Here is a 22,939-nt window from a genome sequence, read left to right as displayed (position 1 = left end):
CACCCTTCCTCCAAAAAAAAAAAAAAAAACTGTTCTCCCTCAGTATTTGAAAATATTCCAACTCACAGCAGTCATTAACAAGGCCACAAATTCTTTCCTTGAAAATGTTCAAAGTGTCTTTAAAATCTAATCCAAGAGTGCGGTTGCTGCTGAGACTAGTTATCAGACTGCTCGGGGAAACAAGAGGCAGATTTTACACCTTCACATCGCTCTTTACTTTGATCTCATCTCCTGCAGTAAGACTGACTTTCACCACAGAACACTGATTGTTCTGAAGGCAGGACTGTGATGCAGTTTTCTGCCTCGCCACTAGAGGGCGCGGCCGTTTTGTGAGTAATGTTTGACTGGGATGGAAAATGGTGTTCATGAAGGCAGTGTGAATCACAAGTTATGCTCGGGAGCAGTTTATGTGGGTTCAATGAGAGTGTGCGTCCATAAGACTGGTGAGTTACAGGATATTTCTTGTGTAAGAAGGATAGCCTGTTTGTTTCTTGCTCTGGACGTCCTCTGTTTGTACATTTTCTATAAGCTAAGTTATCGCTAAGCTAAGCGGGCTAAGCTAAGCTAAGTTCGCCTAGGCCAAACTGAGTTCGGTTTGAGTTGGGGATTTGTTATGTGTATTTGCCTTCTTTAGTTGGCATCATAAGTGAGTGGGGCACAAGAGTTAAGTGATGGGAAGATGTTTATTTTCTTTGTTGTCAAATATGGTTCAGACTATAAGTAAAAGCCGCCAGCTTAGTATTAGGGCCTATAAGACAAGTATGTGGCTGTAATATGTTATATGGTGATTATTGTTGTCTATAATTTGATTGTAATTTGTGTTCTATTTTCCATTCTGTTTGTAGAACCACACACACACACACATACCCACACCCACGCTAAATCTGCCATTAAAGAGCTGAACGATCATCCCCTGTCCTCGTTAATTCCTGGAGGGTCATAGTGGCACTTGACCTGTGCACACCCTGCGATCACCACCGTAGAACTGAACCTCATATCAGAAATCATCATAACACTGATCCTGTTGCTGTTTGTTTTTTTTTTTTTGTGAGTGATGACACCTTGTGGACTAAAGATGCTCTGTTTTACATCTTGCTCCTAAAGATATGAATCGTTTGATCTTTAATTAAAACCACGAATAAGTAGAGACTTTTTCAGATGTCTCGATTCACTGGAATGTGAGAGACCTGAGATCATGCTGATACTTACATACATTCCAGTGTGTGTATATAAAAGTGACTTAATGAAACTAGAGATAGCACAGACCGGTTTTTATTTGTTTATTAACTAACAGAGAATGTGGTCGAACTGGAGTCTTGACGACTAAGAGAGGCTGGCGGGTTTAGTTAAGCTGCACACCTGTCTAGATTTGTAAAAGTAAAAGTAAAAGTCAAATCTCAGCGATTTACAAATAAAAAAACCTCATAAATATTGAGTTTTACATCCGAGGCCTTGGGACATCCTCCACACTATGTGCTTGAACATATAAAAGTGATGAGCGTGTCTTTCATTGAATTTTGAGTGTTTTAGTCAACTTTGTTACATCTGTGGTGTTCCCGGTCAAACGTGAATGAACGGGAGTCCCGCCCTTTGGCCTCTGGCCCCCTGGAGGCCTACTGAATGACCCACTGAGCTGAATTTGGTGGTGAAGAATGTTTCTTGTGATCATTTAAGAGCTGTTAAAACTAACTGTTTAATTGTGACCAGAACACTAAAGTAAGGCAGGTGAGGGTGAACACAACAGGAGGGTAAATATAGTCGTACGTAGGTCAATAATAAATTAAACACATTATGACAATAAATCTCTTAATAAGGAAAAACATGAAATCAAAATGAATGCAATAATATGAATTCTATGTTTAAATAATCTTGCATGTGCCACACTTAGAGAGACTGACAGTCATTTCTGAATAATCGCACCAACAGTTGTCACCTTCTCACCAAGCTTCGTGCAGATGGTCTTGTTGGCCCTTCCAGCTGTGTGCAGCTGTATAATGTTGTCCCTGATGTAACTGATGGACTGCAGTATGTGAGCCACATGGACACACAGCCATTCTGGAGGGGATCAAATAAATCGTTCAATCACTGACATGCAAATCAGTTTATAATTTTCATGTAATGTGTTTTTTTTCTCTGAAATAAAGAATTTGGGGCTGTTTTTCACACTGAGCGGCCGGTGGATGGGGCCATGTACTGTAAAACCCACAGTAACGCTGTGAGGCACCTTGGAGTCAGTTTTGACCAGGACATGTCCTTCAACGCACATATTAAACAAATATGTAAGACTGCTTTCTTCCATTTGTGCAACATCTCTAAAGTTAGAAATATCCTGTCTCAGAGTGACGCTGAAAAACTAGTTCATGCATTTATTACTTCCAGGCTGGACGACTGTAATTCATTATTATCAGGAAGTCCTAAAAACTCCCTGAAAATCCTTCAGCTGATCCAAAATGCTGCAGCAAGAGTCCTGACAGGTAGCAGATTTCTCCTGTTTTGGCTTCCCTTCATTCAAAATCCTGCTCCTCACATACAAGGTCTTAAATAATCAGGCCCCACCTTATCTTAATGACCTTGTAGTACCATATCACCCTATTAGAGCACTTCGCTCTCACACTGCAGGCCTACTTGTTGTTCCTAGAGTATTTAAAAGTAGAATGGGAGGCAGAGCCTTCAGTTTTCAGGCCCCTCTTCTGTGGAACCAGCTTCCAGTTTGGATTCAGGAGACAGACACGATCTCTACTTTCAAGATCAGGCTTCAAACTTTCCTTTTTGCTAAAGCATATAGTTAGGGCTGGACCAGGTGACCCTGAATCCTCCCTTAGTTATGCTGCAATAGACGTAGGCTGCCGGGGATTCCCATGATGCATTGAGTTTTTCCTTTCCAGTCACCTTTCTCACTCACTATGTATTAACAGACCTCTCTGCATTGAATCATATCTGTTATTAACCTCTGTCTCTCTTCCACAGCATGTCTTTTATCCTGTCTTCCTTCTCTCACCCCAACCGGTCGCAGCAGATGGCTGCCCCTCCCTGAGCCTGGTTCTGCCGGAGGTTTCTTCCTGTTAAAAGTGAGTTTTTCCTTCCCACTGTTGCCAAAGTGCTTGCTCATAGGGGGTCATATGATTGTTGGGTTTTTCTCTGTATCTATGAAGCGTCTTGAGGCGACTTTTGTTGTGATTTGGCGCTATATAAATAAAATTGAATTGGATGAGACCCTCATTCCCTCAGTCACAACAATGAAAAGAGTTTTATTTATTTTTTGGTTGATATTCTTTCTCCATTTAAAAGAAACAAAAAAAAACTTGTCCTCCAGCTAATCCGGGTGAACATCAAGACGTTCCCGGTATTCCAGTCAGTCCCGACAGTTCTTATGGTATGTGGCTTCAAATCTCCCAGTTGGTGACAGTGAAAGCATTAATCACTAGTCTCTGTAACAAGACTTCAGAAACCAGTGGATGATGTCACAGGAGCTCCATTCATCTTTGTAAGTGCCAGACCTGCCTAAATGAACCACAAACCCCCCATGAGTCTTGTTTTTCTTAGCCTCCTCACCAACAACTAATAATCCTGAGAAAACAGATACTTCCCCACTGAATGTTGATTTAGAAACAAATCTGTTTGTCTCCTCCACGGTTTAGCAATCCACTTCGTACAGCTGCATGCCCTCTTCTCTCTGTCACCGTCTTCGGAAAAATAAACAAATGAATTTATTCTCTGTGTTTTTGACTACGGCTTGTTCCTAAGGGAAGGATTTCCATCATAATCACTGTTTTGCGTTCACTCACTGAAGATGATTTCATGCGTTACCATAGTTGCAGCTATTTCTAACTACACCAGGGATCCTGGGCTCTGTGACAGAAAGGAGCTGTAAACTCTGACTTCCCTGAGTTTCCCATGTTAGAATTGAATCATTTCAATCAACTCACCCTGTTGAAAAAACAACCAGTGGTAGTTTCATCCTAGGAGTCATGATGGCAATGGATAAATAATGAAGAGTGGTTGTTTTTGGTCATCTTCTATTTAGTAATCCATAATTTAATGAATGAATTCATTTACATTTGAGCTCCAAACCAAACTGTTCGCCTGTAACCTGACAGGGTCAATGCAGGCTGTAGCAGGTGAAAACAAAGAGATGAGACAGAGATGACTTAATAACATGTGGTATTTAAACCTGCTAAAGGTGAGTTGTGTTATTTTGCAGGAGAAATACATTTTCAGAGGACTCAGATGCAGAAATAAACTTAAAACTAACCTAAATTAAAGCAGGAAGCCAAAGTCTACAGTATTACAAACAAAAAAGATGAGAATATTTGAAAATAGTAGATATATTAGATAACAGACATTGAAAACATGTAGTGAGATACACAAGTGTAAAACAAATCCTATTTTTTTTTTTCTAAATGACATCAGAAACAGCAGTATGCGACATTACGTGATGGCAGAGCTTCAGTTCATCCTTTGTCTTTTTTTTTTTTTTAATAAATAGGACAGGGGGAATGAATGAGAGAAAGAGGGGGAGAGAAAGAAAGAAAACCAAAGGGGAGAAGAGACGGTGAGAAGGGGGGGGAAGAGAGAGAGAAAAAAAAGAACTCCTGGGTCACCTGTATGGAGAAAAAAAAAAAAACAAACAAAAAAAACAAACAGAGGAGACAGCAAACAACAAAGAGCAACATAATAATAGAGAAAACAAAGCACCATCACAATAAACTAGCTAGTCATAGATATCAATATTTACTAAGTAATAAACGATATTGTGCAGCACGCAAGATAGACAGCGCACAGTGTGCTTTGAGGCAGCAGCCAAGAAAGCTTTAGTCCGCGTCTGTGAATACCCATGTGTGCATACCTGTGTGGATCAGCATGCTTGCATTCCAAAGGTTTCTCCATGTAATGATCTGCTAGGGAGTGTGGGGGGGCCACAGCCCCGTCCTCCAGGGTATGAAGCGGGTATGGAGGAGATCAAAACTCCAGACATCCAGAGGCCCCCAGAACACAAGAGACCATGGAAGACCAACAGAGGGGCAGCCGCGCCACTATTCCAGTAAGAGCTGAGGAGAGTCCCAGATGAGGGCTCGCCCAGCAGCCGCGGAGCAGAAGTCAGGGGGAGTTGCAGTGACGCGCCCGTGAGCTCCGCCGGCCCCCAGCTGTGCCTGAGTGACCGAGCCCCAGGCCGAGAGGCCGGGGGCACCCCACCTCCAAAGTCTACAGTATTACAAACAAAAAAGACGAGAATATTTGAAAATAGTAGATATATTAGATAACAGACATTGAAAACATGTAGTGAGATACACAAGTGTAAAACAAATCCTAAGTAGGAAGGTGACATACAGGAAGGGAAAATGCTAACAAAGACTGAAGAGAGCAAAAATGGAGTAATCTGAGAGAAAGGAAACACCTGGAAGACAAGAAGCAGCTGAAACAGCTAATTAAGCTGGTGACAAAGGAAATAAAGTAGAACACAGAAGACAAGAGGTTATCTAAATGATTCTGCTGGAGGTTTCTTCCTGTTGAAAAGGAGTTTCTCCTTTCCGCTGTCCCATGAGCAATGAGGCAACTCATGGGAGGATGAGTGATTGCTGCAGTTTTTCTCTATCATTATAGGATCCTTACTCTATAACCTAAGGCAAACTGATGTGACTGTTGCTGTGACAACGCCAAAAAAGGAGCTTTGGACCTGTTTCTGAATATCCCTGTAATTACTGGGGGTGTGATGTTGTATTTTGACTTTGTATAGACTCTTCGTAAGGACACTTGCATGTTGTCATGGTGTATTTAGCTAAACAGTACACTTAAAGTCTAAACTGTATGAGTGGCTTAAAGGTAATGAGATAGAAAACAGTCCTTCCTAGAAAGAAACCTAAGAAACACTACTTAGGAAAAATGATTGCAAATGTGAGACGTTGTTTATAGGCCACTGAGTCAAAAGGATTCAGTTTCAGCATTCGGTAAAAACTAATGCCTCAAGAATTAGAATAGAGTAGAAGACAATGTGATAAGCATTTTTCTCCTATATTAAATCCAGAATTAAAATTTAAATCCTGCTCCTTGCACACAAGGTCTTAAATAGTCAGGTCCCATCTTATGACCTTATACTAGCATATCACCCAAAAAGAGCGCTCTCCTACTGCTGGCTGGTGGATGCTATTTTATTCAAAAGAAGTATAGGAGGCAGTGCTCAGCTTACAGGCCCGTCTTCTCTGGAACCAGCTCCCAGTTTAAACTTGTGAGACAGACACCCAATCTACTTACAAGATTGGGCTTAAAATGTTCTTTTTTAACAAAGCTAATATTTAGAGATGGATCGAGTGACCCTGAAGTCTCCCTAATGCTGCAATACACTTAGGCTGCTAATGCTTGAGCGTTTGTCCTTCTCTCACCACCTTTCACCCACCATGTGTTTATAGCACGATCTGATATCGTCGTGTTGTTGTTGATCCTAGAACAACATAGTAAATGTTGTTCCAGGATCAACATTGCAGGTGACCAATCAGAATGTTGTGATGTCATACTTTTGCGACTTCAGGAAAAAAAGCCGTAAAACAAAAAACTGTACTTAAGCTGCGAGAAACCGCCTCTGTCTGCCGACCCTGACCCTAACCCTTTAATAAACGCTAAGCAGAATTGATATTGTCCTTGCAACATTGGAATTTCATAAATGCACGAATGGCTTGGTGCGCCAAAGAATAACATCACAACAATGTGATTGGTTACTTGCAATGTTGTTCCAGGAACAACACCAACATGACAATATCAGATCATCCATGTTTATACACCACTCTGGCTTTAATTATTAGTTATTATTAATCTCTGGCTCTCTTCCACAGCATGTCTTCAAAGGAAGTTTTAACACGAAGGGGTTTTTCCTTCCCGCTGTCGCCTTGCTCATAGTGCTTGCTCATAGTTTACCTTACAATATAGAGCGCCTTGACATAACTGCTGTTGTGATTTGACAGTATATAAAACCATATTTTCTGCACTATAAGGCGCATTTAAAATCTTTTAATTTTCTCAAAAATTGACAGTGCACTTTATAATCCGGTGCGCCTTATGTATTCATTCTGGTTGTGCTTACTGACCTCGAACCGATTTTATGTGGTACACAGCACTCAAAAATCTGTCAAAAAAATGTTTTAGTACGACTTTGGTGAGCTATGGAGCCGCACCGCTTGAGGGATTGTGGGAGCATTACGGCTGCCGTAGTCAGGAGCCTTGTGGAGTAATCTGGGTCCTAAAGTCCGTCCACCCCAGATCCCAAAGTCAAACGAACACTGCGGCATCACTGAGAGCAGTTAGCAGGAAGTTAGCTCGCTAGTTTTTTATTTATTTTATTTATTTATTTAGGACAGTGCATGTCAATGAACATAAATGTAAAAAAAAAAAATTACATGAATGTAAACATGCCAGATTATAGCCAAAGGCTAATTTCCATCTATTGTCCTTAAACATAAAAAATAGACATAATAATTCATAAAAATTCATCATTCATTCATAATAAAAACTCCATCACCAAACTTACACATACACACCATTCTGTTCCCAAATAAAACATTAAAACTATACAACTCATACATGATCACACACTTGATTTGTCCATAACCAGTTTTTAACCTTTGCCTTAAACTAATTGAATGTCGAGCATTCTCTAATGGGTTGAGGAAGACTGTTCCATAGATGGCCACCCTGGACAGAAAGGACGTTCTGCCCAAATGCTGTCCGTCTGTGGGGTATAAACACGTCTCCTCGGATTGTAGCTCGAGTGGTCCTGTCTGAGCTTTCTTTATGCCTAATGAACTGCTTTAATGAACTGCTTTAGTGGTGGTGGAGCAAGGGAGTGTAAGACCTTATATATTAAACACACTCTTTTAAGTTTCACTAAGTTATTGAAGTTCAGTAATTTATGTTTTTTTAACACATGACAGTGGTGGTGGGAAGTCGGTTTTTTGTCAAGTAGTTTTAAACTTCTTTTATAAATGTTTTCAATAGTTTTAAGTGTTGTTGGACAAGCAAGTGACCAGGACGTCAAACAATAGTCCATATGAGAGATGATCATTGAGTAAAAATAAGTTTTTGCAACATTCATATTTAAATTATTACGTATATGATTAAAATTTAGATTAGGAAGATCTCAGCCTGGGTGTTTATTGTCTTATGTAGTCTGGAAGATGAGTGGATGGTGGGGTGGGTGCAGTTTTCTCTGTGGTGGGGTTGGGTGGACTGTCCCGGGCTCTGTGGGGCCGGGAGGCGCTGCTGCACTGGGCCCCGGTCTGGATGGGCCTGGGCCCCCTTTCCCTGGCGGGTCGTGGAGTATGGGGGTGCCTACTGGGGTCAGCGGGGGAGCTGGCCCCAGGGAGGTGTCACTTGCCCCTCCCTTCCTTCCCTCCCCATCTCCAGCTGCCTCCCTCTTCCCGCTCCACCACAACCACCCACACATGCAGGACCTTGGAGTAGGGGTATGTCACCAGGGTGCAGAGGAGGCCACCCCCCCCCTCTGTCCCCTTCTGGCTGCCTCTGCCTCAATTTTATCCCACAACTTAGACATTCACATTACTCACACTCTCATTACACATACATATAGGATCTTGGGGGTGGGCACGCTACACGGAATCCAAAGTACCATCAGGGTGTACACCCCACCCCTGGCATCGTTGCCCACCTCTCAAGGTTAAATACACGTAGACATTGAGGGCTAGCAGGAGGGACCATGCGCTTACCTGCTGCTCTCTGGCAGGTAGCTCCATGCCCTCCTGGGTTTTAATTGCACCTTAGAACACACATGCATCAACACTACAATGAGCGGGTGGAGGGAGGTTTGGAGTCTTCTCTCACCCCCATTCTCTGCGACCTGCTGGAGCGGGAGGGCTAGGAGTTGGCCGTCCGACTGCGGTCTGGAGTGTGGGGCCTCCCTGCTGCTGCGGAGTCGGGGCGGTCTGCCTCCCCCCACCGCAGGGAAAAGGGTAACACCACCTGGGTCTGGGTGCAGTTCCCCCCTCCAGGGGCAAGGGTACCTAGACCCGGTTTGTAGAGTACACTTGGGGGAGTGTGATCGTGTGTACAGCGTCTCTTTATGTCTGTCTCCATGTTGGTTGAGTGTGGAGTAAGTGCATATGAGAGCATGAGGGTGGGAATGGATGTTTGTATCTGTGTGTGCCTGTATGTCTGTGTCTATATGTCAGGTTGGGTGTCAGGCGCCACCTCTCTGGGGACACCTCAGGCCCTCCAAGGTTTGGAGGCCTATCTCCCCCTACCACCACTCCCCCTGCCGGTGGCAGACGCCCTCAGGTGTCGGTGCGTTGGTGGTTCTTTGTGTCCGGGGATGGGCGTCCAGGTACACACCGGCTCACTCCTTGGCGGCCGCTTATCGGGGCCTGGAGCCTGGGGCTCGCTCGGGCCACTTCAGAGGTGGGGTGCCCCCGGCCTCTTGGCCTGGGGCTCGGTCACTCAGGCACGGCTGGCTGCCGGCGGAGCTCACGGGCGCGTCACTGCAACTCCCCCTGGCTTCTGCCCCGCGGCTGCTGAGTGAGCCCTCATCTGGGACTCTCCTCAGCTCTTTCCGGGACAGTGGCGCGGCTGCCCCTCTGTTGGTCTTCCTTGGTCTCTTGTGTTCTGGGGGCCTCTGGATGTCTGGAGTTTTGATCTCCTCCATACCTGCTTCACACCCTGGAGGACGGGGCTGTGGCCCCCCCACACCCTCTAGCAGATCATTGCATGAAGGAACCTTTTAAAAAAACAAGCGCGTCCATGCTCACAGGTGTACACACGGGTGATCACACCCACAAACTACACCCTTTTTGGCTCCTACCTCAAAGCACACTGTGTTCTGTTGATCTTATGTGCTGCACAATAATGTGTAATATTTAGTATTTACTGTCATATTCCCATATATCATTGTGATGTTGTTTATTCTATTACTCTTGTTCTCTTCTGCTTGCTTTCTTTTTTCTTTCTCAGCAGGTGATCCAGGTGATTGATATATGCATTTTTTTTTCTCTGCCCGTTCTGTTGGTTTTTGTCTTTTGCCCTTCTCCCCCGTCCCTCTTCTCAGCTGTTTCTCTTTCCCTCTTTCTTTCTCCCCTTCTTTCCCCCAGTCAAGTCTGTCCCGTATTCAGTAAGTGAAAATAAAATAAACAATAAAAGGTGAATCAAATGGACCATTACGGCAAGGCTGGGATGGTCAATTTGGTAAAGTAAATCCGTTGGGCATCTTTCTTTGCCTTTAGACAACAATTCTGATGCAAAAGAGCCAAACGGGACAGGCAAAAAAAAAGGAAATAAAATAAAATAAAATTTCGATTATTAAATTTAAGTACCTGGGACACTTTATTTATGTGACTCTTGAAGGATAATGTTGGGTCTAGAATGACCCCAAGATAATTAAATTCTGGAGCTAATTCAAGCTCTGCTCCATCCAGGAATATGTTTGACTGCTTCAAGTTTAAGGAGCGTCTTGAAAAATACATACCGACAGTTTTTGAGGTGTTCAACATTAGGCATGAGTCCTCCAGCCAGCTATGCATTAATGCTAAAGCAGCTGTAAGATCTTTTGCCACCTGCTGGACACTATTTGCTTGCGTATATATAACTGCATCATCCGCATACATTTGAGTAAATATATTTGGACAGACCTCAGGTAAGTTATTGATAAAAAGAGAGAACAATAAGGGCCCTAGAACAGATTCTTGAGGAACCCCTGTATCACAGTCTAAATATGGAGATTTAACCCCATCCAACACCACACACTGTTTCCTGTGTGAGAGATATGAGGCAAACCACTGAAGAGCCTGACTGGAGATATTAAACTGAGTCAATCTGGACAACAATATCTGATGGTTTACAGAGTGGAAAGCCTTCTTCAGTTTCCAGCTAAACATGATGTAGCATGTTCTGACTGAGATTTCTAGAAAAATTCAAACGTACAGCTCTGCTATCACTTCCAACACAAATGAAGACAGAAAACTAAACAGCAGTGACGTTTGTAGGGTTACTGAAGTTGGGCTAGCTGGTATTTAATGATGTGCTATGTGATAGCTAGCGACACAGGCTTGGCTTCTAGAAATCGGGCAGCGATTAATACAAAAAAATTCCATCCAAATATTAAAGACAATCAATTTTGAGCCTCAGTGGATCTGTTAAACCTTAGCACATAAGTGTCAAACTCTGGCCAGCCTAATTACATTTGGCCCGCGAAGCCATACCAAATTACTAGAGCTGGCCTACTGGTATTAAACAGCTAATATATATATCGTTTAGTATTAAGCTTTGCTTGTTCCATATTCAGTCTTTCAGCAAAACCTGTTTGAGTCCATAAGAGAAGATTCATTCTTATATCTGGAGGAAGATTTTTTTTTCAATAAATATTAATGTTAGGCTGCGACTTTGTTCCAGTTTTGAATTTTGGCCCACTGTGTATTTAACCTCCTTTTTCATCTTGTTGAACTTATTTAACCAAAAATAAATCAGGTCATTTGAGCTCTCTTCGAATCCTAGCTAAACATCTAAATCATAGAATCAGAGGTGATGAAAGAAGAGGTGCAAGTTAGGATCTGAGGTTATTGATCCCGTGGTTTTTAGATCCACCTATGGAGACGGTATAGTTTTGCTCCAAAATCTTTCCTCTCGTCTTACTTTTTAGACAAACTTTGTTTAATCTCGCAAAAATCACAAATTTTAAATATAAACAACATTACAAGAATAATCCATAAATATTATGTGTACAGTATTCGATCACTCTGGGATTGTAAATGAATACATTAATTTAAAATGTTACACAACATTTTACTGTTCTCGAAGCATGCTTGCATAACAATATGGCTTTTTTACTGGCAAAAGGCTCTCGGGACTCATAAGATGAGTCCTCAGGGAAGTGTCACCGCGGCATCATTTTACCTTGTCCACTGTAATTTTCTTTCAAAGGTGCTTGGGCTTTTGTAAATTGTTATTTTACTGCATGAGTCATTCAGTAACTACTTTCATTTTTACTTGCAGTCTTATTCACACATTCACAGAGCTGTAGAGTAATCCATCTTCCAGAGAAATCCACTGTGATGACAGCAGCACTGCTTCAACGGCAATAATAATAATGACCACCACACAGGTGACTGTTGATGTATGCTATACCAGTAAAGGTTATTTCAAGTCACTCCTCCACACATTACTGCCCTTCACTAGAAGACTGTCCTTGTACTTTTGAGAACAGCTTATAAGTCTGTGAGCAGGAAATTACCCTGTGTCAGTACCAATGAAGAGTGGAATTTGGATGACCCCTTCAGGCAGGAATACCCCTTCATTTTGATGTAGCAGGTGAATAAACATCCAAACCAAGAGAACTGTAATGTGTCATCAGCAAGGGACCGGGCTCCAGAGTTTTTATCCTGAACGCCATTTTTATCCATTCTGCAGCCACAAATACAGTGAGTAACTTTGTTTTTACTTGTGTGATTTTTCCTCTTGTTAGACCACTAATCACATGCTTGCCCTGAGCCAAACATTTAAAAATGTTGTGAGCATCAGCAGCAAAATGTTCATGCTGTGGTTGTGTTTCCTGTAGAATTTGGTGCAAGTTGGACATGTGTGGTATTCGAGGTGTGTCACAGTAAGGGTTTTGTCTCTGAATCAAAAATGCTGTTTGTGCTAGTAGATAATGTGTCATCTTCTACATTTCGGTTATTCTCTTCCAAACGGTTGAGGCAGACTGTGACCCACCCATGAAACGTTACTGAGAGGACTTGTGACTTGCACCCTCGTTGGATTTTTACTCACATATACTTACATATTTGCAAAAATATCTCTACTTCTATCCCAGAGTGTGGAAACACAGGTGTCCTGTGTGAAACTTTAAATTGAACGTCTTTAATTTTAATTAAAGACAGACTTAATTTAATTTTTTCCATCCCAGAATTATGAGTAAAAAGTCTGAGTTTTTTAGTCTCCTTTTTCAGTGGAGACAGAACAAGTCACTTGAAAACTTCCAGATCAACAGAACCACCTTCTTGGTCCCCCTGCCTGAATGACTGAGCAGGCAGTCAGTTTATCCAATAACAAACCCAAAATCTCTGCGATAGGAGAGAATATAATACTGTATATTATAAATAACTTCTTTTAGGATCAGTATGGATGTTTTTTTTCTGTTTTGAGAAGACCCAATGACAATGTTAATTCCTTCAACTTCTACTTTATTCATTGATGAACTGATGACCAGTGCTACCAGTGTCATGACATAACTAAAGGAGTGCTTATGGGTTATTTTATTGTTTTCTGTAAATGGCTGCTGTGGGGCGGGTCTTCACCCTCAGCAGCTCTGGGACTGGTCGGTTGCTACCCTGGTAAAAGTCCAGCCCTGTGAGCCACTCAACATCCCTGACTCGTGCCTGGTGGAACCACATGTGATCTTCAACCCACTGAGATTCTGCTTCTGTACTCTGTGGAAGGAAAAAGGCAAAACAATTAAAAATCATAACTTTGTATGGATGCCATTCACCATTTTTATGAACAGTGGAACTGTTTTGAATGTTGTTTGCGGTAGCTGTATACCAGCTGTCTCAACAGAGCGTTTTTGCAGCTATACAAGTTGATTAAAGCTTAGTGAGCCATGATGACGATGGACATCTTTGGCAACAATGTCTTATATCTTCATTAATTTATTATGGTAATTGATCAGCACTATTTTACTGTATTGAATTAAAAGAAAGTACTTAGTACTTTCAAGCTATTTAGAGGGTTGAGTATTTTGGACACTTCTGGGTTCATTCAGTCATCATTCAGTCATTTTTTTTTACAACAATCTTAGAGTAGGTTTCTGTGTTCATGGTCCATAGCAAGTGGGTTTTCAAAATAATTCAACATAAATCGAATGAATATGACTTGTCAGTAAAAAGTACATCCACACAACTTGGGAGCATTTCTGCCAATACAACAAACAAATAGTTTCTATTATCTTTGGGAGATAAAAGCTTGTAACACATTATGTTATTCCATCACAAAGTCCCTCACTCCTCCGAGGCGCAAGACCTGCTTGAACTCATGTTAGCCAGCTAACTAGCATAAAGGAATATTTAAGCCAGTTCTTGATATTTAGCTAATTTTGGACTCTGAACAGCTGGAATCAAACATCTGTCTGATGTGTGTTCTTGTTTCTTTTTTCAGAACATCTGATTAACGTGAGCTACTTCCTGCTTCTCTTTCTCATCAAGGGATCGCCTCAAAAGGTAGAGCTGCATATTTCACTAGGCAGATTTTTAAGTCGAGGCATTTTAGATCTTTTGCCCGTCAGGCAAATATGTAAACCACTACATTACAGTATGTCTGACTTATGTAATCCAGTTTACCCTCTTATTCTTCTACCTTTCCTGCACCAGGGTACGTTATTTGAAACACTGTATATGTCTTACATTATATAACAAATCCATGTACAAAACATTAAAAATATACTTATATGTGACTATACTTTAGTTTATCACAGAAACACACATTGAGTGTTATATAAGGGTTATTTCATGGCAAACAATGTGATATTTTGTCCTGCAGCAGGAAATGTGGGAGCGAACAACAGTTTCCTGGTATCTTGGCCAAGACTGGTAAATGTTTATAAATGGAAACGATTGAAGAAGAAAAAAAAACAAGGAAGAAAAGGGAACTAAAAAACCCCAAAAAAGTTTCAACCTGCTGCAACCATGCTCTCAGTCTACAAATAGACATGAATTGTATTGCCATAGCAAAGTGTTATCGCTATATGGGAACAGAAGACAATGGAGCCTTGTGAATGGGTTGAGTGAGGAATAGTAGACTATCATTCGGAGTCAGTTTCACATTGAGCAATACAAAGTGTTTCAGTCATTTTTCAGGCTGTGGTCACTCAAAGTGAGTACTGTTTTTTCTTTGAAAAACTATGACATCAGGACACTTACTTTGCAACTTTCCAGGTTGTTAGCTCTGTGAGGCAGGAGGAAGGATACAGTCTGCAGCTCGCTGTCACAGGAAGTCACGCTTTGAGCAGAGTCCCTGCAGCTGGTCAACACAATAAAGTAGTGTGTGGGGATGGAGATGTTTGTACCAGGAAGAAACCTAGAGTCCCACAGAAATGCACACAGTCATTAGCAAGCTGATTTTCTAACAGTCACTGTTGACCTTAGCAGTGTGACACAGAGGAGCTCTGTTGGTGCAGATGTGGTGGTCACACAGGATTACTGAATTCCATTTAAATTACAGTTGAACTCCTGGTCTCAGATACAAGCCTGATCTATGAACAACAAACACAAAATCCTACTGCAGAACGAGTAGATGGTGTTACTGCAAGAAAACCTATTAGGCCGTCAGGCGCTTACTGTATGTAGTCCACTGCAATATACGCTATGTTTGCAGTTTTATCCTAAGTTACATATAATGTAACTTTAAGTTACATTATATGTAACTCATGGTTATGCTATTTCTAAGTTACTGATGCTGTTGGAAATTAATATCCGAGTCACTGAAAATATTGACATGTATATTATAGATCAAAAGATGAAGAATGATAAGTCATAAGGAAAAAATAAAAGAGATCAAACAAGAAGCTGTGTTACTTTTACTGTCATTTTCATTTGTTGTGACTGTTTAATTAAGTCTATTATTTTTTTATGGCCCCGCCCCTCCCTGAGCCTGGTTCTGCTGGAGGTTTCTTCCTGTTAAAAGGGAGTTTTTCCTTCCCACTGTCGCCAAAGTGCTGCTCATAGGGGGTCATAGGATTGTTGGGTTTTTCTCTGCATGTATTATTGTAGCGTCTACCTTGCAATATAAAGCACCTTGAGGTGACTGTTGTTGTGATTTGGCGCTGTTTAAATAAAATTGAATTGATTTATTTATTTACACCTAAACTATAACTAAACGTGGTTGTAGCTTTAGTTGCCATGACAACACCCATTAGTTTGTGAAGTCATTTTGAAGCCTCGTTAGCATTTAGGGTGCTGTCATGTCAGTTTGGAATGCTAAGCTATCAACTTATTACCATTTCTTAGATGCCTGAAAATGCTCTGAAAGCCAGCTACACCAAAAGCACGTCTTTAATAAACTCCAGTAGGCACAGCCATACACATATGGGGGGCAGGTGCTCAAGCTTAAAAAATACACAAATTAAAATAAATAAATACATAAGTTGAACATAGCAGCACTGTTTTTTCCTTTGCAGCAAGTCAGTGTAGAGTGCCTGAACACCAGAACGATGGACGGATGATGGCTGGAAAAACAAATACTTTACTGTTATGATCTATCAGGGTGGGTCTTATCTCATTTAACCTATTACCCATAAGCAAGGAAAGAAACATTGTTTGAAGAAACATTTTCCCAGCTGCTGAATTACCACCAGCACGTTATCAATGCCCAGGATCAGTTAACCGACAGAACAGAGGCTCTGCTCTGTGGTTTCCTTATCAAGCCGTCTTTGTTATATCCATCCCATACGGTGTCTGAGTCAAGTCTGTATTTTGTGGTGTCACACTCCCCAACAAGATCACATCACCACATGGTGATTGTCAGACCTCCTTTGTTACATGCTCGTATTAGTGTTCTTCAGTCTTTAACTGATATTGTCTCTGATCTCTCCAGGTATGAGTGTGGCTTTCATCTTGGAACCCTGCTTGTGTGGAACTCATCTAACCTGAGGACCGTGGGATCATCTGGCTGCTCTTACCAGCTCCGGTGTGTCTTCCTTGAAAGGAAAGGACTTATTTGTTCTATTCTTATTTGCAGATTCTCCGTCTGGATTCCCATTTGGAAATTCACATTCCACCAAAGTTTTTCTGTGTGCCTCCAACAAATGAGACTGTTGCAGTCAAGAACAACAATCACGGATTCTTCTCACCTGGACCTCAGTTAACAGTATCGATCTTCACAGGCAGAGCTGATGTGTCTCCCTCTACTGAAACCACTCATCCCTTTCAGTTACTATTTGCTTTTGCCTGCCTTTCAATGAACCAAGGTTTATCAGGTAAGACCCACACCGAGAGCATTTCAGGAACATTTAAAATATTTTATTCAAGCATCTTTGATTCCAGCTGTTCAGCTATTTGGCCACAAAGAAGAAAAGCGAACATGGCAGCAGCCAAACTGCTAACATTGAGCCTTGATTTCATCGTTATGTGACTTTAGTTTTACTGCATTTGAAACATTTTGATAATTTTTTAGATGCTCATTTTTTTTGTTCTTGTTTTTTTGTTTAAGTCCTATGTTTCATCCCCTATTGATATAACTGTATATTTGCCTTAACCCTTCTGTTATGCTGCAGGTTCAATTGACCCATTTTAAATGTGAAAAATCTAAAAAAAAAAGTGGCAAAACTTTCTGCAGAAAACATAATAAGAACAGTGCCAGGGCCGACCAGGGTGGCAGTGACCCGCGTGACAGACATCAAGTCAGACATCATTTGGGGGAGAAGTGGAAAGAGTTAGATAAAATGCATTTACATGCATATTTGGGAGTCCTCGTCCTGGCCGGGGTCTATAAATCAAAGGATGAATCAACAGCCAGTCTGTGGGATGCAGAGACAGGCAGGGCTATATTTTGTGCCACAATGTCTCTGGAGACTTTTCACATTCTCTCCAGAGTAATCCGATTTGATAATCGAGAGACGAAAGCTGTCAGACGGGAGCGAGACAAGCTGGCGGCTGTTAGGACAGTGTGGGACCAGTGGATAGAGCAACTTCCCCTACTCTATAACCCAGGCCCCAATGTCACAGTGGGATTCAGAGGTCGGTGCCCATTTAGGCAATATGGCTTCCAAACCAGCCAAATATGGCATAAAAATCTGGGCAGCATGTGATGCAGACACCAGCTATGCACTGGAAATGCAAGTTTACACTGGAAAGCTGGTTGGAGGAGCCCCAGAGAAGAATCAGGGCTCAAGGGTTGTGCTAGATATGGTACAAGGTCTCACAACATAACCTGTGTTTTTTCACAAGCTACAGCTTAGGTCAGGAGCTTCCAAAGAGAAAACTCACGATGGTTGGAACAGTCCGAAAGAACAGGCTGAACTCCCTGCTGAGCTGCTGGTAACCAGGAACAGGGTCCCTCAGTCTTCCATATTTGCCTTCAGAGACACTACAGCGCTGGTGTCCTATTGCCCCAGAAAGGGGAAAAATGTTGTGCTCATGAGCACTTTGCACAAAAAAGCTGAAATCAGCACACGAGAGGACCAAACGCCAACTATGATCCTGGACCACAATGCGTTACTTGTAACGCGTTACTGTAATCCGATTACTTTTTTTAAAGTAACAAGTAAAGTAAGGGATTACTATTGCAAAAACGGTAATTAGATTTCTGTTACTTTCCCGTAGGAACGCTGCGTTACTGCGTTACTAAAACCGTGATTTTTTTGCAAGAATGTCTCATAACAGTGACGTAAGCGAGTGCGCTTTTGGTGACAACAGCTGTGTGCAGATCAACAATGGATCATATATCAGTGCAGGAGAGAGTATGAGCGTGCAGCGTTTAAAGCGTGGAAGTACTGACCTTACTTTGAGTTTGATTCCATAAAGAGTGACAAAAACATTAGTGTCCGCTGTGCGTGGGAAGAAAACTTCTTTTTACAGCGAAAAAACCCCTAAACTTCCAACAAGCACCGAGTAGCTACGACGTAATGGGAAACTCACAGAGAAACTCGCGGATTCTTCCACTGACCGCGGCACACCTGCACCAGGGTAAACCTCCGCCTACCCCACTCCTGCTTTACAGATGAAAATAGAGCAACAGGACTGCTGAGTCTTTGACTTTATTTATTTTCTGCTGTGTTTTACTTGCATCTATTTGAAAGACTGAGTGTAAACACAAAAAATATTTTATTTTATGTGCTGGAATGTGCAGAAAATGGGTTTAAATGTTAAACTAATTTCTTCCAGTCAGAGAATGTTGCAGATAATTAAATGTTTGCTTGATGCATAAAGTTAAAAGATTAAAACTAATAAAACAAGTTTTAAAACGAGACTTTTCCATTTGATTACATTTTGTATGATGATTATGCAGAAAAAGTAGAATTGGGCTGAAAGATCTATCGCTTTATCACCTCTTCAGGTTGTAAATCGTGCTTTTAAAAAGTAACTAAGTAACTAAGTAATTAATTACTTTTGAAAATCAGTAAAGTAATGGGATTACTTTTTGGGGGAAGTAATCAGTAATTAGTAACTGATTACTTTTTTCAAGTAACTTGACCAACACTGGTGGAGACACACGGACACATACTGCGATCATATTGCTAATCTCTTATTTTGTTCATTTCTAGATCAAAAACAGCGCTTCAATAAAGTTTCGTTTCAATACAAACTGTCATGTTTGTGCTGTGGCAGGCAGAATGTAGGACACAAACACACGACTTGGAACGCAGAGGGATGAACTAAAAGAGGCAGCTTTTATTGAGCTGTGAAAACTCGGGTGCCAAAATACAGGAAACAGAGCGTAACAACTGGAAACTAAACTTGGAAACAGAACTAGTAACAAAGAAGCCAGAGCACAAGACTTTAACAAGTTCCAATATAATCCTGAGACACACAGCAAAGAGTGGGTACAACACAGGACCTACATACACAAGCAGGACAACGAGAGGATGGGGAACAGGTGGTAACACAGCTGGGCCAAATCAGACCTAACGAGACACGGGGAAGCAAAACCAGACACACTGCGCACAGGACGTGGACTATCAAAATAAAACAGGAAACACACAGACTCAGGACACACAAGCTTAACACAGTAACTGGGGAGACATAGGGAACACAGCGACATGGGTGACTAGACATGAAAGGTGGGATACAGGGAACAGAGACTAAACACAGGCTAAGATAACTACTAAGGGAGGAAGGACTACAATCAGGAAGAACTAAAGAAAACCAAAACTACCAAAAACAATAACCTAATAATATAATTACAACGTACATCAAAAAGTTTTAAAATGCATTTTTTTTAAATGAAAAACAAGGGAATTATCCTGATTGAACCATGATCTGTGTGAAGAACACCATTACACCAAATGTTGATTGGAATGGTGAGTAATGGAGTTAATGACGAGATAAACCGTGTTTAATGGGATTCTTTTGGTTTCTGACACTTTTAGATAAGTAAACATGCCCCGGGTCAAATTGGTGTTCCTGAGAAGCGAACACAACACGAGGGTTAAAACCTTTCAGCATCTTTGTTCAGAAACACACACCGTTTTTACTGTCCTCCCTCAGATTCGCTCTCATTTCTAATTTTGTGGAAAAGGGTAAAAAAGACAGAGTTCCCATTTAATTTCTTTACTTATTTGGGATGGATAGTGTGGGTTAGCACCAGGCCAGTTGGTTTTGGTCTTTTTGTTAAAAAGCATTAAGATATTTGCACAATATCACAACTCAGTCTATATTGATGGAATTTTCAAAAGAAAATATTATCATTGGACTAGAAATAAAACTTACTGCTGGATCTGCTCTGGAGTGTCAAATTGTCCGTCATAGTTGTAATCAAACACTGGACCCAATACCACATTCATGCCATTGTAAATGGAGGCATATTTCTTAAGCAGTGTGTTGTGGAAATAGTCCCAGATCCCTGAAAAAGAAGAGAAGATAGAGAAGTGAAGGCACAAAAGGAGGAAATGTCGTTTTTTCTTAGTCGTGGTCGTTGTGAGATTCTTTTGTTTTTGTTTCTTTGTTTATTGATTTGTTTTTGAATGACTTATGTCTTTGTTTGGGGGTTTCTTTGGAAATATTTTAAGATTGCTATTTTCCTTTTGTCACGGCTGCAGCAGTCGTGTGGCGTGGTGAGAAAAGGATCCAAAATGCAGGTATTGGCTGGGGTGCGAGCGAGCGTTTATTTGTAGTGAAAGCAGAGTACAAAAGCAGAAAGGGCAACAAAACCTAAACTGGGGAAAACTAAAGAACCTGAAACCACACACACGGCATGAGGAGCGAATATGGCAGAGAGACGCAGAAATTACACCAGGTTACACAGACGACGCGACAAGGAACACAGGCAGGCACACACTATGGCTGTATCCCAACTCAGGGTCTGCAGCCTTAAAGGCCGCATTTCAAGGCCGATTACGTCACAGCGGCGCGCCGAACGCTGTCCCAATTCAAAGGCTGCTCGAAATGCGGCCCTCAAATGCGTCCTTCATTTCCCTGAATTTTAAGGCTGTGGCAGTGTAGACTTCGTGGCCCAACATATCCCAGAATGCATAGCGCGGCGGTGGGTGTGGATAATTTTGCCTGAAAAAAACGGCGGATGAGGGGCGGCTGAAGAGTAAACTTTAAGTAAGTACTGAATATTATGTCACTTATTTATGTGCAAATGTTTAATAACGAAGAACATTAAACATTCCTGTTGGCCACATGTCGGCAAAGTCATGTGACATTAGTGACGTTTGTACTAACTTGGTTTTAAAGCCTTTACTTTAAAATATACGCCGTTCAATAGCTGAGCTTAATCACAGAATGATCAAAGCTCATGTAGAAACAAACAAATGAACCAAAGATTTTCTCCTTCATTTCTGTCAAACAAAGCTGTATGACACGTTTCCAGCTGTTAGTCTCATGGTTGCTAGGCAACCTGGGCAGCAACGGAGGCTAGACCGTCCCATTTCACAAGCCTCGCACTTCCGGCCTTAGCGGTCTTTGAGTACGCGGCCCTTGAGGATCGTTGAGGCTGCGTACTTTAAGGCTGCAGACCCTAAATTGGGAGACAGCCTATAAATACACAGAAGGTAAGGAGGGAACGACACACCAGAGGGGAACACAGCTGAATCTAATTAAACACGACGGGACACAGACCTTCAAAGTAAAACAGGAAACTCAAACTGTTTTACAAACACAAACTCAGGGACGCAAAGTCCACGAGGGGGAAGAACACAGGTGGGATAATTAAAACACTGAACACCAGAACCAAACCCAACAACAAATACAAAAGCAGAAGAAACTAGAACAACGATAAAGTCAAAACGCTTGGTCACCGACCCTGGACCATGACACCTTTGTCATTATCACTTCCTCCAGCAGTCGGCTCGTATTCTAAGTTAATTTACTCTGTTTATATTCTAGATGCATCCAAGGGTCTTGCTTTTATGTAATGTGTATTTGTTACCTCAGCCGTATGTCCGTGTCTGCAGTGTTGGGAAGGTTACTTTAAAATGTATTCCACTACAGATTACAGAATATATGCCCAAAATGTATTTTGTAACGTATTACTTAACATATTAACATGCTTTTTACGAGCACATGAATGTACTATTGCTGTGTGATTTATTACTACTACCAATACCAACTAGATTTTTCGTGTTTTGTTTGGGTTTCCACCAGCGTGGAATTACCAAAAATAGAGAGGGCATAGCCGAACATATGAATATTACCATGGTAAATGCAACGGTTTCAGTTACTCATATTTTGTATTTTAATTATGTAACACCGGCACATGTATTCTGTCTGTCTGTTGTCGCTGCGTGCTATCTTCATGTCTTTGTGTTGTGTTCTCTTTCTTCCTTGTAACTTGTGCGTAGTTCTGTTCCTTTGTCTTATCATCTGTAATGATCCCCAGCTGTGAACCCATGCAGTCTACACTCTGTTTGTCTGTCCTCTTAGAAGATTTTTATTGATTTCCAGGACTTCATGTGCAGCTACACAAGATCTTGTTAAAGGCTGAATGAAAAGAATTGTTTCTCTGGTGCTCTCTACGAGGCAGAAGAGATTAAAGCAGAGACTTTGGTTTCCAACTCCAAAGACTTTAAAGACTGTGTTTTTGTTCCTGAGACAACAGAGTTTTTGGAGAATGAGCTGAACAATAATAAAAGTAACAGAGTGCTTTGTCTCGCAGACCACAAATCAAACATTGTCCGGTGTTTTAGAGATGGCCCGTGATAACGTGGTTTCTGACTGCAGCTGTGGCCCCCTGGGGAGTCCTGAGTCAGAACAGCTGCACTCTGCCTTCCACGCTGTCACCTTAACAAAATGTTCTTAGG

At 41.6% G+C, this 22,939-nt stretch overlaps 1 protein-coding gene and 1 long non-coding RNA gene across 9 annotated transcripts in view; one reads left to right on the top strand and one right to left on the bottom strand.

The window, feature by feature from the left end:
* On the top strand, positions 1–22,577 carry LOC147303207 (uncharacterized). Of its 7 annotated transcripts, none has more exons than XR_015126866.1 (6): positions 4–443; positions 2,145–2,279; positions 2,380–2,474; positions 2,968–3,068; positions 14,140–14,201; positions 16,573–22,577. It is a non-coding gene; the product is annotated as an uncharacterized LOC147303207 (long non-coding RNA). The 7 variants fall into 7 exon arrangements; XR_015126865.1 differs by adding an exon at positions 11,983–12,407 and having other exon boundaries at positions 9–443; positions 14,140–22,577; XR_015126863.1 differs by adding an exon at positions 11,983–13,431 and having other exon boundaries at positions 19–443; positions 14,140–22,577.
* The window catches only part of LOC147303206 (venom phosphodiesterase CdcPDE), a 46,103-nt gene continuing 33,240 nt past the window's right edge, over positions 10,077–22,939 (bottom strand). Inside the window, exons 20-22 of one of the 2 annotated variants that reach the window (XM_086280280.1) lie at positions 20,406–20,538; positions 14,901–15,057; positions 10,077–13,415 (exon numbers count right to left, since the gene is read on the bottom strand). In XM_086280280.1, the coding sequence (XP_086136406.1) occupies positions 13,242–13,415; positions 14,901–15,057; positions 20,406–20,538 (464 nt within the window). In that variant the 3' untranslated portion in view covers positions 10,077–13,241. The remainder of the gene's footprint in view (positions 13,416–14,900; positions 15,058–20,405; positions 20,539–22,939) is intronic. The other variant, XM_086280279.1, reaches the window with a different exon arrangement.

This window comes from Aulonocara sp. 'chitande type north' Nkhata Bay, linkage group LG22 (assembly GCF_057382095.1).
Source record: "Aulonocara sp. 'chitande type north' Nkhata Bay isolate Kocher_YH1m ecotype deep benthic linkage group LG22, A_spYH_male_GT1.1, whole genome shotgun sequence".
Lineage (NCBI taxonomy): Eukaryota > Metazoa > Chordata > Actinopteri > Cichliformes > Cichlidae > Aulonocara > Aulonocara sp. 'chitande type north' Nkhata Bay.
The sequence above is the reverse complement of the archived record's forward strand: the minus strand, read 5'-3'. Positions and strand labels throughout refer to the sequence as shown.